This window comes from Dermacentor variabilis, chromosome 4, assembly GCF_050947875.1.
Source record: "Dermacentor variabilis isolate Ectoservices chromosome 4, ASM5094787v1, whole genome shotgun sequence".
Lineage (NCBI taxonomy): Eukaryota > Metazoa > Arthropoda > Arachnida > Ixodida > Ixodidae > Dermacentor > Dermacentor variabilis.
In genome coordinates this window covers 13,362,452-13,377,399 of record NC_134571.1, presented here as the reverse complement: position 1 = coordinate 13,377,399, position 14,948 = coordinate 13,362,452, and the positions used below count along the sequence as shown (strand labels likewise).

The 14,948-nt window shown below is 42.0% G+C and overlaps 2 protein-coding genes across 4 annotated transcripts in view; one reads left to right on the top strand and one right to left on the bottom strand.

Annotated features, from left to right (window-relative positions):
- The first annotated feature begins 322 nt into the window (after nucleotides 1-322).
- Nucleotides 323-12,785, top strand: LOC142578680 (uncharacterized). Of its 2 annotated transcripts, none has more exons than XM_075688152.1 (7): nucleotides 323-569; nucleotides 966-1,039; nucleotides 1,932-1,958; nucleotides 3,228-3,424; nucleotides 4,335-4,419; nucleotides 6,175-6,386; nucleotides 10,000-12,785. In XM_075688152.1, the coding sequence occupies exons 2-7, from the start codon at nucleotides 968-970 to the stop codon at nucleotides 10,091-10,093; spliced, it is 687 nt and encodes a 228-aa protein (XP_075544267.1). In that variant the 5' UTR covers nucleotides 323-569; nucleotides 966-967; the 3' UTR covers nucleotides 10,094-12,785. The 2 variants fall into 2 exon arrangements, with proteins under 2 accessions (XP_075544267.1, XP_075544266.1); XM_075688151.1 differs by having other exon boundaries at nucleotides 324-520.
- The window catches only part of LOC142578678 (uncharacterized), a 49,497-nt gene continuing 46,823 nt past the window's right edge, over nucleotides 12,275-14,948 (bottom strand). For both annotated transcript variants that reach the window (XM_075688150.1, XM_075688149.1), the window contains one exon: nucleotides 12,275-14,196. In XM_075688150.1, coding sequence (XP_075544265.1) covers nucleotides 13,475-14,196 — 722 coding nt within the window. In that variant the 3' untranslated portion in view covers nucleotides 12,275-13,474. The remainder of the gene's footprint in view (nucleotides 14,197-14,948) is intronic.

Genomic DNA, 14,948 nt, shown 5'->3' with positions numbered 1-14,948 from the left:
CGCATGCTCCAGTCCCACCGATCATACATTTTGCCACTTTCAAATATACGCGCCACCTAATGTTCGGATGCTCGGCATGCATTACTGTTTATTCGGCGCTGCGGAAAAAGTTATGGAGTGGATCTATAATCAACACCTGCGACTGACACAATAAATCGTTCGTACTTATGTAAATTAAACATGTTTTTTAAGGTCCTTATAACTTTGCAAAAATACGTTATGTGCAAGTCGATCCCTAAGCACCCCCTTTTTCTCATTTATGACGTTGCAGTACCTGAGAAACTCGTTTACATTTTACGTATTGCAGAACACGGAAACACAGCCTAGAGAACTACTAGTGCCATCTGGCGAGCAGCGGCGGCCGTTGAAGCGCGGTAGACGTCTGATTCCTGTGCGGGTTTTCTATCAGTTTGACGATGATAAGTCTGTGTATCACTTAACTAAGGCCCAGAACGCTGGCTACGCTTGTCCTCGGTAACACGGGAAGCCGAAAACTACTCATTTGCTTCGTTCATCACAGGTTCTTGCTTTCGGTCCTTGCCTTGCTTCATCGTACCCACGCCTTTCTGGTCAAGCCATACGTTTGATCTTTTCATTGATAAGTCTTCGATATTATTAGATTTTCTGCGTCGATTTGGGTTCTCGGGAGTTAAATGTCGCGGGAAAAAATAATATTTCGTTTACAGGCCTTTAAATCATCAACAGAGCGCTGCGCCGGACAGCTGCTGCTTCGTGAAACTAACTTGTTGCTTTAGCCCCTTCTTGAGCTAGCTGTGACATTACTGGCGCTGTAATTCGCTTTTGAACTGGTGATTCAGCGAGCGACGAAATACGTGTTTGCGTACCATTTCTTATCTGTGGCGAGCCGTGTTACATGACGCGGGAAATTAGTACATACAGCTCGTGTGGCCTTGCTTTCGGTTTGACGTTGCAGCAATTGACATTTGATATCGTTGTGTCAACAGCAATGGCAGACTATGATTCAACGCCGTCGCCTGTATTGGAGGAGGATTTCGAAGAGCTCAAGAAACGACTAAAGGTGAGTTGAACACCCTGAATCCGCTTTCATTTACGAGCCGTCAAGTGCCGGCTAATATGCATATCCAGCACGCACTCGCGGTGGCGATCTGAAAACAACGTGTAGAACGGTATATATCCCATTAAAAAAAAAACACACAAACATTGAGTTCATTATATATTTCTTTTTTTAATGGGAGCCAGTTGGTTCCAAATAGACGTCATTGGAGGCCCAAGTTCCAATTGTACATAATAAGAAGTCCAGTTTGTTCCAATCAGACATCATTGAAGCTAAGGTATGCCAATTGGTCCCAACTGGACCCACTTGCAGGCCACTGTATGAGTAATCTCTCGTGAAACAACAAAATAGTTGATAATAATAATAGCACAATTATAATGTCACTTTCCAAATAAGATATCTTTGCTTTGCATTTTTGGCGTGATCAATGGAGAGAAGCATTTAGCTTTTTCTGGTGTTAAGGATCTCTTTTGAAGCTTTACCATTTTTTCATGAACCACTGGAACCACTTGATCAGGAACATTTTGCGTACATATGTAGTACCAGACAAATATGTTGTAATGAAGTGCTGCAGCTATGTCATTGAACAGAACTGCCATAGTGTATTCGTGCATGAGTAATCTTCTTGAATGGAGTTTCAAGTATATCCATATCACATCAACATTAGGGCCCATCTAGGTTTAATGTTATCCCCCTATTTTTTTTTCTTTTTTCTGTATCCTGGTTCTAACAAGTTCAATTGAGATACCACTTATTGGGTCCAAGTGTGTTCCCAGAATATCCATTTCATTTGGAAATTTATAGAACTGGTTTGAGCAACTTTTGTTTGACTGGGGTCGTTATTGCACTTAGTAGTGATTGGCAATTTGACGGTTACCTTTTTGTGTCATTTCAGATGATATTTGATGCCGACCCGGAGCAGGTGAGCGCACTCACAGTGGTTTAGTTTTTGCCACGGTTGCAATATATATAATACATGCAACTTATTTGTGCCATTCATTGATGCAACATCTTTATTGCAAAGTCATGGACACACAATCACTGGTACAGCTAGTAAAAATTGGCATAAGGCAAAATGCTCAGCTCATTACAGCCTGGGCACCAGAGGAATGACAGTAGCAGTTTCTTGCTCCTTTGTGATCTCACTGAAATGATAAGCTCAGCACAAGAATCAGTGCTATAAATTTGTTGCCAGAGCTTCACCGTAATTCCCGTGGATGAGTGTGGAGCTGTACTCAAGACACCCACAAATGGTACGGCAATTAACCATGTCCAAGAACAAAAATTCTTAGGCGTATGGTTTGATGAACATTTATCTTGGGGTTCACATATAAGGATTCTATGCAATGACCTTTCTAAGTATGTCGGTATCATTAACAGGATAACCCAGCTGATTCCGCTTTGGCTCAAACAACAGTTATACAGTGCTCTCCTTTACTCTAAACTCTACTACGGGGTCCTAGTTTGGGGAACAACTTCAAAAACAAACTACAAGTTAATTATTTTACAGAAACGAATCCTTTGAATATACTGCAATTACCATGGCCATTTTGTAGACCTTGAAACAGTTCCATAATTCCAACACTACTCCCTTTGAGCAGACAACGTATATTATAAACAGCTTTTGGTCACCATACATAAACGAAAATTATTCACTAAAACAGACAATGATGAAATATCTCGTTAGCTACTACCTCGGAATACCAGACACTTACTGAGAACAAGAACAAATTATGGAAAACAAACACTCATATATCAGTCAACAGAAATATTAACCAAGGTAGGAGAACTGTTAAATTTTAGCGCTTCAGAAAGCTCCTACAAAAAAGCGCTTAGTGAATTATTACTCGCTGATCACATTTGCTTTCACTAAATCTTTATATTTTGCTTCTATTGCATGTGTATGTATGCATGTATGACCTAAGAGTTCATATAGATAGCATTTGTGCTAATGTTTGTGCGGCTTCCTCACTCCAATGAACAAATGTTGCAATCATTTGTGTTACTGAAATTCTGTTCTCTTGTGCGAAATGTGTATACGTTTCATGTGCATTCATTTGTACTAATTATAAGTGCTGTTGTAACTGTGGGATCTGGGACCTGTCAGACCATCGTGCCTTTAGTCTCAGTCTCCCCTTGCTCGGACGAGAAATAAAGTTGATTCATTCATGTTGTCTCTGTTGTTGCGCAGTATCACAATGACTACTCCATCAAAAGGTTCCTGAGAGCCTTTCGCACCATCGATGCCGCATTCCAGGCAATTCTTAAGTGCAACAAGTGGCGTACTGAATATGGCGTCAAGTCTATCAGTGCAAATGACCCGGATATCAAAAGAAACATTGAAGCAAAGAAGGCCATGGTTCTCCCCAATCGGGACTTCTATGGCAGGTATGCAACTACACCAACCTACTCTCACTATCTTGATGGTAAAAGTAAATGTGCTGTTTCTCAAAGGTTGTGTTTGTGGCCACGTACCTAGAGTAGCTAGATTGAATAAACAAAGTTCCACAGAATATTTTCATCATAATTCTTTTTCTGAGAAGTTTATCTGAGCTACTTAACAGCAGCTACAGAAAATGAAGTTGCCACGGGTGGCATATTAATGAAAGTGCACCAGGAAACTCTTATGAAAAAAACCTGGTTATCCTTATGGTATCACTGAGCCTGATCTGTTAAGGAAAGTACTGTACACTGAAATACATAATGCCCTGCAGATTATACTCTTGATGTTTAGAAGCTAACCTTTATACATGGTATGAGGAATTATTACATATTCCGAAAGTAGTAGGAATATTAATCTTGGTGAGAATTTAAAGTTTACAATAAAAACAAGCCGTAAGGTGCCTGCCACTTGTGGCAATTTATGACAAGCCAAGGCATGTTGCCTAGGTTGTTTGTTTCTTATTGGTAAGAGCAGCGCAAAAATAATTACAGCACAAGACAGAGAAAGACACAGAACAGGCGCAGGACTAATGACTGACTGGTTTATTGCACACAGGAAGCAATAAATACAAACAGTCTGTTTGCATGCACAGTAGTTCAACACCTGTCCTGTGTATTTCACTGTCTTGTGCTGCAGTTATTTTTGCGCTGCTATTACCATGAAGATCAACCAACTTGCCCAGTTTTATACTTTATTGCAGTTTGTTTCTTAATGTGTCAGTTAAGGGTTTTGTCATTGAATATTTTACTTGTGCAGACATACGAACCTGGTGTTGTTCTGTTACTAAAACTGCCGAGATTCCACCAGTATTAGTGAAGGTTTAACCGCCATTAACTTTTGCTCATTGACTTACAGGCCCGTCATATATATCCCTGCCCGCAAGCATAACGTACAAGAGCGGGAGATAGACGAATTGACTCGATTCATCGTGTACGTTTTGGTAAGGAAGGATACATCATTTCCAAAGATGGGCATGGGCTCAAATGTTTTCTTGCTTTTTTGCCATGGGACCTGCAAATCTTGTGTTTGTGTCACTGTAGAGTATCAGGTAATTGCAAAGGTTAAGCATGCTAAGTAATTGAACATAATGCATGTAATGAATTGGCGTAGATTGAGGGTAACTTCCAGGGGTGGCCCTCGTCAAAGCATGAAGATATGGAGGAGAGAGAGGGAGGGATCACTGCACACTCAACACTGTTGCCGACATGTCTCGGCAAGGGGAGGGGGGTCGACCTGGGCGGCCAGTGCCGCCACTGCCACGTGGAGCTGCCAGTGCTAGTGAGCAGCATTAACAGAGCAAGACTACTGCCTCAACAACTTGAGAAGCATGAAATCACAAGACCAAATTGTTGCTGCAGAAGCCAAGTGCCAATGGGGGAAAAGAAGGCAAAAATGCACCTGTACAAATATTTCAGCACACATTAAAAAGAGCCTCTGGTGGACAGTACTTGTATCTACAATTGTGCAATGCAACTACTTGAAATCACAAGCATTAAATAGATTGCTGACATTTCAAATCTGTTGCCTGCATCGACCTGTAATGTAAATCTGCACAAATATAACAAACGGGTGCTGGAAGATAGATGTTTGAACACTTTCTGGTAGTGCCACTATATTTCCTTGGAATGGGTTGTCTTCATTCATCCTTTTAAATATTTATACCAGACAAATTTGTAAGCTGGCTAGGTGATTTTGAGCATGCTGCACATAATATAGTGTGTAATACAGCCACTTTTGCCCCTGCCTGAAATATTTTCAGAGACAATATTTGTGGACACAATTAAACATTGTGAAAAATTCAGAATTGTCAGTTTCTTCTAATGATGTCTGCTTTTTGGGATGCCTAAGACGCGAGATTGGGGACAGGGAAGATATACATATAAAATGGAGAGACACAGAGCACAGCCAGTCGCAAATCACATGCTGCACAATGAACATCGATTAAGGACAAAGTTGTTGGTGCAGGTTTGTTGCTACAAATTGTAGCAGTGCCCTTGTCCAGCATATAAAATTAGTGTCTGGAAGGCGCAATTTGAAGCCCTGTATTGTGATGTCATTTGTTCTGTACAGTGCTGCTTTGGGATGTTAAATGACATATTTATTACATTGACCTGTGTTTTTATACTTACAACCTTGAAACAGATATTGTACCAGCTGATGGTTTGTTTATCTCACATTTTGCATGGACATCACATTTTTCAATCAAGATCACTTATTAAAAAGCTTAGTTTCCATGCTTGCCCATTTCTGAAAAAACAATAACTACCTCCATATGCTCACCATACGTTTGGAAAAGTGAGCTGCTGAAGTGGTCTGACTTTTCTGCCTGGTGGCAACTAAAACTTAGCACAAGCAAACCAGGCAAACTACAATGCTGAGTGTTTAAGACGCAAACCCGAAACTTAATCACACTGCAGGACTTAAAAAAACTTAGAACGAACGAAAAATAGAGCGAAAAACAAGAGACAAGATACACAGCTCGTCAGTACAGAATACCAACTTGCCCAGCATTCAATACTCTAAAAAAATTAAGCAGCATTATGTGCATAAATCTTCTCCTAAAGGTTAGAATAAAAAATGCATGCCATTGTATCTTTCACCCGAGATGTTAGCAGGCTCTGCTGTACCAGAGCATATGTGCCAGTGCTCCTGCTTCATTGGCTCACACTGGTGTTTGCAACTTTTGTGTGTACAGGAGGAGGCGTGCAAGAAATGCTTCGAAGAAGTGGTCGATAACCTGTGCATCATCTTTGATCTTAAGGATTTTGGCCTTAACAGCATGGACTATCCGCTTATCAAAAACCTCATCTGGCTGCTTAGCAAGCACTATCCTGAACGGCTGGGCATCTGTCTCATTCTCAACTCGCCTGCAATTTTCTCGGGGTGCTGGAGTGTCATCCGCAGTTGGTAAGGACGTCATTGACTGAGCAGTTAGATATCCGACATTTACTGCTTAGGCGCATGCCGGACATGGTGCAAGATGTACATCTTTAGGTGTGGACAGAGCGCAACAAGTGCTGTTGCGAGTGCTTCCAGATAACCTCTTTTTCACACTGCCCTCAAACAGACCGATCGTGGCCATATCACCCAGTGAAAAGGCGGCATAGCTGGGTGATCACACATTTTGTCATGTGCGCGTTTTCGAGAGGCGCAAGATAAGAGGGACTCCCAGTCAGCTTGGTTGCAAAAGAACGAAAAAGCCAAGTGAACACATCGTCATGCTTTGCTCAGTCAACTCCGCAGTGGAGTGAGGGCAGCATTCGACCTGAGCATACCGTGCATGTTCACTGGCATTTCTATGAACATCTGCGTGCAATTTGTTAGAGGACAATGCCAGAACAGCACACATTTAAACATTGCCACCTCTCACGTGACACCAATAATACAAATGAACAAGGAAGGAAGGGAAGAGGAGGGGGACGAGAAACCGAAGGACCTGACTTTTGCTAGTCACTTCAAATCTTGTCACTTCAAACTAGAAGCCATTATCAGTTCTTCCTGCGAGACATGCTGTCCACACCTAAACAGTGTTTCCTGGCCCGTGATGCCAAATGTCGACCTGCTGGAGTGGCTTAGTAGCTATGGTGTTGTTGCACTGCTAAGCACGAGGTCATGGGATCAAATCCTGGGCTCAACAGCCACATTTTGATGGAGGTGAAATGCAAAAACGCGTGTGTCCTGTGCATTGGGGACACAATAAAGAGTCCCTGGTGGTCAAAATTAATCCACTCTCCCATTACCGTACGCCTCACAATCAAATCATGGTTTTGAAACCCCAGTATTCAATTCATTTCAATGCCAAATGGCAGCTGCTTTGGTGTATCTGGAAATGAAGCCTACTGTAGTAAAGTGTGGTGGATCAGCACTATAGGAGCTCTGTTCGAAGGGCTCATAAACAGTTTTGGACATTTCAAGTTAACAAGTGCACGGAGCCATCAGAGCTCGATAATCTATTGAATATTTCTTGCTGGATACGGTGTGGAAAGCCCAAAAAATGAGATCGTATGACGACATGCTTTTTTCATCTTGTGGTGCTGGTTGCCACCCTACAGTTTAGTTACTCGGCAATGTCTTCTGCTTAAGTGTTATAGCACTAACCACATGAAATTCTGCAAGAGCTAGCAGTTCCAGCAGAGATTGTGTGTCCAGAACTATTGTGAGGGGACGCTTAACATCCTGCATAAACAAGAAGAATGTTGTCTTGATGTGTGGCTATGGCACACAATTGTGTCTCCTCGTTCTTTAGCGAGGCTAAACATGTGCCAGGGCTAGATTCTGGAAAAAGATACATTTGTAATGAAAGAAGGGTAGAGGACGTCGGGCAAAAGAACACATTCTAACCTGCTTTTCAACCGACAAGTAGGTGGACAGGGAGGTAAATATTAAAAAAGAAAGAGGAAAGTGATAGCTTGCAGATGACAGGTACAGAGTGCATTTAACAAACGACTGCTTTGGGCTGTATTAAGAGGAAGCTTTAGCTCTGGCCCAACTTTGATGCCACCTATAGAAATACATGTGAAGTGCAGTTATGCTTTTCTGGTATTACACCCTGGCCTATGTTAATGAAATTTGCTGCATTTCAGAGGGAAAGTTTTAGTGACTGATGGAAGCGGAACTTTGATTTAGTGCTTAAATTTTTTTACAAGAGTTTCCAAAAATTGGCAAGCTTGAAAAAAAAAAATAGAAGCACTAAATTTACAAACCTGTAACTTTGCACAAAAAAAAATATTGCAGTTCTGTACATTCACTAGAACAACCGAAGCAACAAACTTTACTAAATTTGGTGCAGTAGTTGGCAAGAGAAAGGATTTCTCCTTTGCCATGTATTGAGATGGGAGCCCTTGAGCTAAATCTTCCTCTTACCTCTTTCCCTACTATGGGGAAAATAGGTGTTTTTTGTAGGTTAAGCCGGATTTTTTTTTTCTGAGTGAACTACAGCACTCAATATTTTATGTAACACACAAACAAAAAGCAGAATGAATGCGTTTTTGACGCATAGAAGTTTTATTAACAAGATGTCATGAAAAATGTAAATTGCCAGAATTGTAAAGACACGCTTGTATCTACTAAGAAAATTATGTAACAAAAATTATGACATATACAAAATGTACTGCCATCTAATAGGCACTATCTCCAAAAAAATCTAAATTTTTCATTGAACAGTTATTCCACTACTAAAATTTAACTGCAAGCACTACAGTTGGGCGTGCCGGGCTGTGGCCTCCAATGTTCCAGGCTGGTTTGCGATGTCGTCGCTCTCAGAGTCAAAGTCTGGCGAAAAGGCAGCATCCTCAGATTCACTGCTGCTCAATCCATCTATAAAATCAGATGCAGACACAGCAGAATCACGAGATCTGCGATCTTTCGAAGCGCCTGCACCGCTCCCGGATGCGGTCATTTTTTATTTCTACTTTGACAATTGTAAAACTTCGGAACGCATTCAAAAATTACTGCCTGGCAGAAAGAAAAAATCGAACTGCTGAGAAAACTATATAGTTCTCCTCCTCCTTCACATCCGATAGCACAGTGTAACCATGAGTGGTGCAGAAGGTCTCAAAAGCGGGCTTTCAAACCATCGTTAGCTGGATAACGATGCCCAATGGGCGCAGTAAGAAAAAGGTCAAAGGGGCCCTGAACCACGCCTCGGGTTTGGTGAAATAACATAGTCCACGGGTAGCATATGCTGCTATGAACACCTCAGCCAAAGTTTGCTGTCGTACGCAGTGCATGGAGCTCTCAAGCAAATCGTGAAATCACCTTTTTCTCAAACGCTCTCGTTTCAACAGGCGGCCCTGTCCTCACTCTCTTCTAGACACACTATTTCGTCATCAGGTGCACTATTTCGTCATTCCCTTAGACGGATGCTATTGACCGATAGCTAACATCAAGTAGCGGTGGGCTACATGGCATAGATACCGCGACTGTCGCAGGGTGCCACTGGCTAAGGGCACTGCGGCTCTCTAAGGCCAACTGCGTTTGGCTTATGTCTAGTGCATCGTAGGCACCAAAGGCGGAAGTTGGGGCATCTACGTTAGCATCCAAAATAAAATTTGAACTGCACACCACGGTGACGTTTAGAAGGCGGAGCATTGTGGGCATGTCCCACTGTGCCATAGCCTTTGCAGTGCAAGGCATTGAAAGAACAAGAGCACAGCGGAGGCCTTGTTTGATTGCCAATAACTCTGCTTCTGCTGAATGCATTGAAGTACTTTTTGCGGCAAAGTACTTGAAATAGCCTATTTTCACTTCAAATGCCTTTCTCCACTTCGATAAAAAGTGGTTCAGGGCCTCTTAATCACTTTCCATGTACCGCATACATCAGTTCTCTACGTGGAAATATACCGTTCGACTTGATGCCCAGTGCTGTTGGGCCTGTCACTATGCTCATGGCTCCTAGTTGCAAGCAAAGAAATGAAGGCTGTTTTCATTGGACCTGTGAGGTTGAAGACATGCAGAGATGCAGTTGAAGGTCATGAAGAAATGGAAAGCATAACAAATGTCCTTCATGTTTTGTTTTCAGGCTCAACGAGGTCACAGCAAAAAAGGTGGTGTTCATAGGCAGTCAAGAAGACTTGGTGAAGTACGTCCACCCAGACATACTGCCCAACCTCTAACGGAGGAACACTTCCCTAGAGATCACAACACAGCCGTCAGCCACATCATCCACAACCCAGTCTCCTTTCACAAGCACCTGTGGCCACGGGTTGGGGCCAGAGGATGGCAGCAGCAAGACAATGTGCGCAACCCCACATGGATTCCAATCCTTTTGTTTTCGGTCACTTGAACTTAGCTATTGAGCCACATCAACAAGTTAACCATGTGACACTTCGTCGGCAGCTTCATATAATGAGCATTGAACTGGTTTTTATTTGTACACCCATACGTATGTGTTTGTTGGCGACTGCAGTACAATTATTGTTATATATGATTTTATTGCCAAACGAGCCATTATGACAAGTTGTAAATGAGAATGCTCGCACCATGTTCAAGGGCTTGACTTGATGCAGTTGCTTTGTGCAAGCTGTTTAACGTCGCAAATGTATACGTGTGAACAGAGAATTTCGCTTCAGAACTGGTTGAGCAGTAATATCTGCTTGTTATGATTGCTTCATTATGGTCTAAGTAGGGGGACGGTCTCTCCCAGCACAAGTTTAGCTTGGAATTAATAATATCCGCACTCAACTGTGTGGTTGAATAAGAAAATTGTCTCGCATGCCTGCAATGATTTACGCACATAGGAAGCATATTTATATAACAGTTCAAATACCGATATATGCTACACTTATTTTACGTTTCAAAATTCTTGCATACACAATGAAAAAGTGCTTCAGAAAAACCTGTACTAAAAGCTGCTTTACGGGTGGCAATTCTCAGTGCTTCTTGCAAATTTGTTTACGGAGCCTCTAAATCTTGCCAGCAGCAATCGTCGTTTAAGGTCAGTATGGATTTCACAGGGAAAAAGCATGTTGTGGAGCATGAGCACGGTAAAATAAAAGAAATTGGCATTAAGAAGCAATGGCAAAATATGGGCTCAGTGTTCCTGCTGCTGTTTTGTTTTTTAGTGTTCTGAAAAAGTCAGTGTTCAGTTGACATTCGTTCAAGCTTTCAGAGAAACCCTCTGCGACTCATAGTTAATATATTAACATTTTGTGCATGTTGTTATTGAAAGGATGAAAGCAGCCCTGTCAACACCGAGGCAGGCTACCACACACAACCATGGGATGTGGACTTCCTCTATGTGCACACAATAGGCTTGCAGATTTGTTTGTGTAAGCCTGCATCAATGCATGACTGGACGATGGAATTGGTTGTTGAAAGCAGTTTTGCTCACTGGCATTTTGGGATATCTTGGTTGAATACTTAGGTTGCAAGAGCCAATTGCCAATATATTAGGTAGTTATTCACACAGCATTAAAAAAAAAAAGCAACTAGGTACGAGCCAGTTCGAGCATACCCTTGCATCATTTAGAAGTGTTGGAGGGCCCCTTAACATACATCTACTCATTACTTGCTCGCAACCTGCTTCTAAAGGGAACATTACGAAGTGTGCATGCAATGCTGCAACATGGTTCTTTGGATGTTTATTTTTTGGTAAGCAGCTTCCTGGGCATCTACGATTTCTTAAAAGGCTTCTTCTCTGATCACTACTGTGCATTCTTGTGGGAATGATGATGAAAGAAGTTGCCAGTCACCACCTACTTGTGAAGTGGCAGGCTTTCACTTGCAGTGTTTACTTCTTGAAATGGGCTTTACTTACTTCATTTGTGGCACAGAATGCTGTTGTTAAAGATGCTTCGTTATTGCGGTCTGAGATCGAGTGCCGATTATGTGGTCCAAGTAGACAGCCAACCCTTACCTGAAGGTTCTGTCTGGGTGGCATTTGTCACTTCGCAGTTCTGTTGTGTGTGCTTTTGAGCATGGTACAATCGCTGTGCTAATTCAGTTCTACCATGGCTTCACGAGTAGCAGATCCTGTGTGCTCAGGAGCTTGTAAATGCAGTAATCCTCAAGACTTCAAAAGCAGTGGCAAAGGAGCTGCAGTTCAAGGTTAAGCAAAAACCAACAGTGGCAGGCTGTGCACCGCCTTCCCCATAAAATTTTGTACAAATAGTCGCATTTTGATTTGAGTCTTCTGCTCTTTAAGGAGCATGGTGCAACAGGCTGAGGCATTGGTTTTTGACTTCATAAAGTGGAGCCATGGTAAAAAAAAAAGAACAAGTGGTTGTGGAAACAGAGATAAAATTGGCTGTTGGTTTTGTAGGATGCCGTATCCAATATCAGTAATTTGATGATAGTTCAGCAAGTACAGTGATGTTTATTTAGGCACGGTTTGCAGCACACACAAGAGTCTCTTGAAAGTATCTTCTGGTTCACAGCACTTGATCACTTTAAGTTGTGCTCCTGCAGGTTCACGCGTCAATTGGCAATGTGGAGTTGCTTCCTTGGATGAGGCACTTGACAAAGCTAACACAAAGTCGTGTGGTAGAACAGATTTGTATATAATTCAGATCAGCAGTTTTAGAGGAGAGACTTTTTACTGCTCCCCTCCAAACTGTACAAAACTCAGTGTTGATTGTGCTGCTGAACTGTATTAACTACTTAGTAGGCTCAGTGGTACAAGACCTTTTTCTTGTTTTTGTTTAATTTTTAAATTGTGACACGGGTGCAGTCTACACAAATGAACCAGCGGCAGTACTAGCTTACTTACAAATGCAAATAGGAGTTATATTGCAGCTGACCTTATTTAGTGTACATAAGAATAAAAAAACAATCTTGAGAAATAAAGCTAGAATTTGGCATCCTGAACTCCTCATGCACTCTGTCGAATAATTTACTTCTTGACGTTAATAAAACACTATGTTAATATGTTGGAAATACAGTTGAACCTCTTCATGATGTGGTCACATTCGACATAAAAACATTTGTTATAAATCTATATTGGTTATACACTAACATGGGTGATACATTTTTTTTTAGTTTAATTTATTGAAAATTGAAAAATATGCACCTATGCAAAGAATGATAATGTGAGAAGTGAGACATCAACAGGTACAACTTCTCTCAGTCCCATCTGTTCATGTTTCATTTCTTTGTGCAGCAGCTTAACTATCAGTGGTAGTAGTACTAAAAGACACCAAAATACTGCTTGTAACCTTCACCATGGACCATAATGGCAAAGAGATGATAATGTTGTAACTACTTGTTCCAAAGTCAATCAAAATGGCATACTGCATTATGCCTCTGGAGAAGCTTGCTCATTGATTTGAACAAAAAAGGAATAGTATAATGCTATACACACTGTGCCATGAAAATGACTGAAAATGTGGCTCATCACGATTCGAGCTGTTAAATATAGCAAAACAAACATGTGGTTGGTAACGTAAATGCATTCTGGACTAGTATGTGTGATGCATGTTGTAGATCATTGCCGACAGGAGGCAACGGGGAAGAGATGAATGTATTGCGCAACAATGCATTGAGATGATAGTCTCAGTTTAAGCCGAGTCCTTCAAGACCTGCATGTCTGCTGGCCGAAAAGAGGTGTTTTCTGCCTTGTCATTTACCGGCCGGCTTCCCCATGCATTTGAGCACTTTGGCATTCCATTTTTAACGTTGGCAGCTGTCACGATGGTGCTGGCATTGTGGTCCTGTCCTGTAACTTCCTTGCTTTCAGCAAGCACACTGGGACAGTGTACTGGACGAAGAGGTGATAAAGGCTGGCTGCTGCTTTGGATCAATGGCTTATCTCGCAAGTCATCAGTTATGTGTGCACTGCCACTACAATGCTCCATTAATGTCCCCAGTGAAGCTCGGAACACACAACTTCCATTAGGTCGTTCAGCTGAAAAACAATTTATGTTGCTTTCCAGGCTATGGGAAGGACTGCTATCGAGAGGCCTGTTGCCATTGCAGCGATGCAGTAGCGTTTCTTGAGAAACATCTGCAGTGTTATCTGCAACAGTACACTGACGCGCAGTGGACTTGACACCGTGTGCATGCTCAAGGCTGCGAGAGAGACTGCTGTTTGGGTGGGGCTTGTCTGTAGCAGCCTGATCTGCCTTTGTGTCTTCCTTGGTTCCGTTGACTACGGGGCAATGGTATTCAGGACCCGAAGTGACAGGCACCTCTTGTTGGACAGGTTTAGCAGTCTCATCACTAGCACGCCGTTCCCTGCATTCACTTTCACTGTTCTGGCGGGTTGCGTCAGGGTCAGGAACTGTAAAAGCCACAGCAAGATGAGCCACCAGCTCTCAAAACAGCACATGAAGGTAAACTCAGTGAAGCATGCAAATGCACAATCCTTAGCTTCTCACCAACATGATATATAGGAATTTCCACTACACCAGGACACTAATCACTCCCCAAGACTAAAAGAAACAATACAAGCAATTATATAACAAAAAATATTGATTCTATGTAGAACATAACTACAAAATGTCTGAAAGCCATAATAAATGTCTGCTGTAAAAGAATTACGAGAATGTGATCACCTTGCCTAAAGTGGAACTTCACATTAGTGTTTGAAAATGTCATTTTCTTCAGTACCAAATAATTAGCCTAGGTATGTAATTTCCAAGCCTGTGAAGTCATGGACAGCTGTTTTGAGAATGCAAAGTTGGTACCATATTCGTCTCACATTTATGTCACCTGTTGGTAGACGCATTGCGGAATCAGGGTGTAGACAAGCCGTATGTAACTTACTGAAAGATATCTATAGCGGCTCCACAGCCACAGTAGTCCTCCATAAAGAAAGCAACAAAACATCGATAAAGAAAGGCGTCAGGCAGGGAGATACGATCTCTCCAATGCTATTCACCGCGTTTTACAGGAGGTATTCTGAGACCTCGATTGGGAAGAATTGGGGATAAGAGTTAATGGAGAATACCTTAGTAACTTGCGATTTGCTGATGATATTGCCTTGCTTAGTAACTCGGGGGACCAATTGCAATGCATGCTCACTGACTTGGA

What these genes read in the sequence shown, in the direction of transcription:
- LOC142578680 (XM_075688152.1), top strand. Translation starts at nt 968, where the DNA reads ATGGCAGACTATGATTCAACGCCGTCGCCTGTATTGGAGGAGGATTTC. An exon ending in AATCGGGACTTCTATGGCAG is followed by an intron (nt 3,425 to 4,334) that starts GTATGCAACTAC and finishes ATTGACTTACAG; the next exon opens with GCCCGTCATATATATCCCTG. An exon ending in TGGAGTGTCATCCGCAGTTG is followed by an intron (nt 6,387 to 9,999) that starts GTAAGGACGTCA and finishes TTTTGTTTTCAG; the next exon opens with GCTCAACGAGGTCACAGCAA.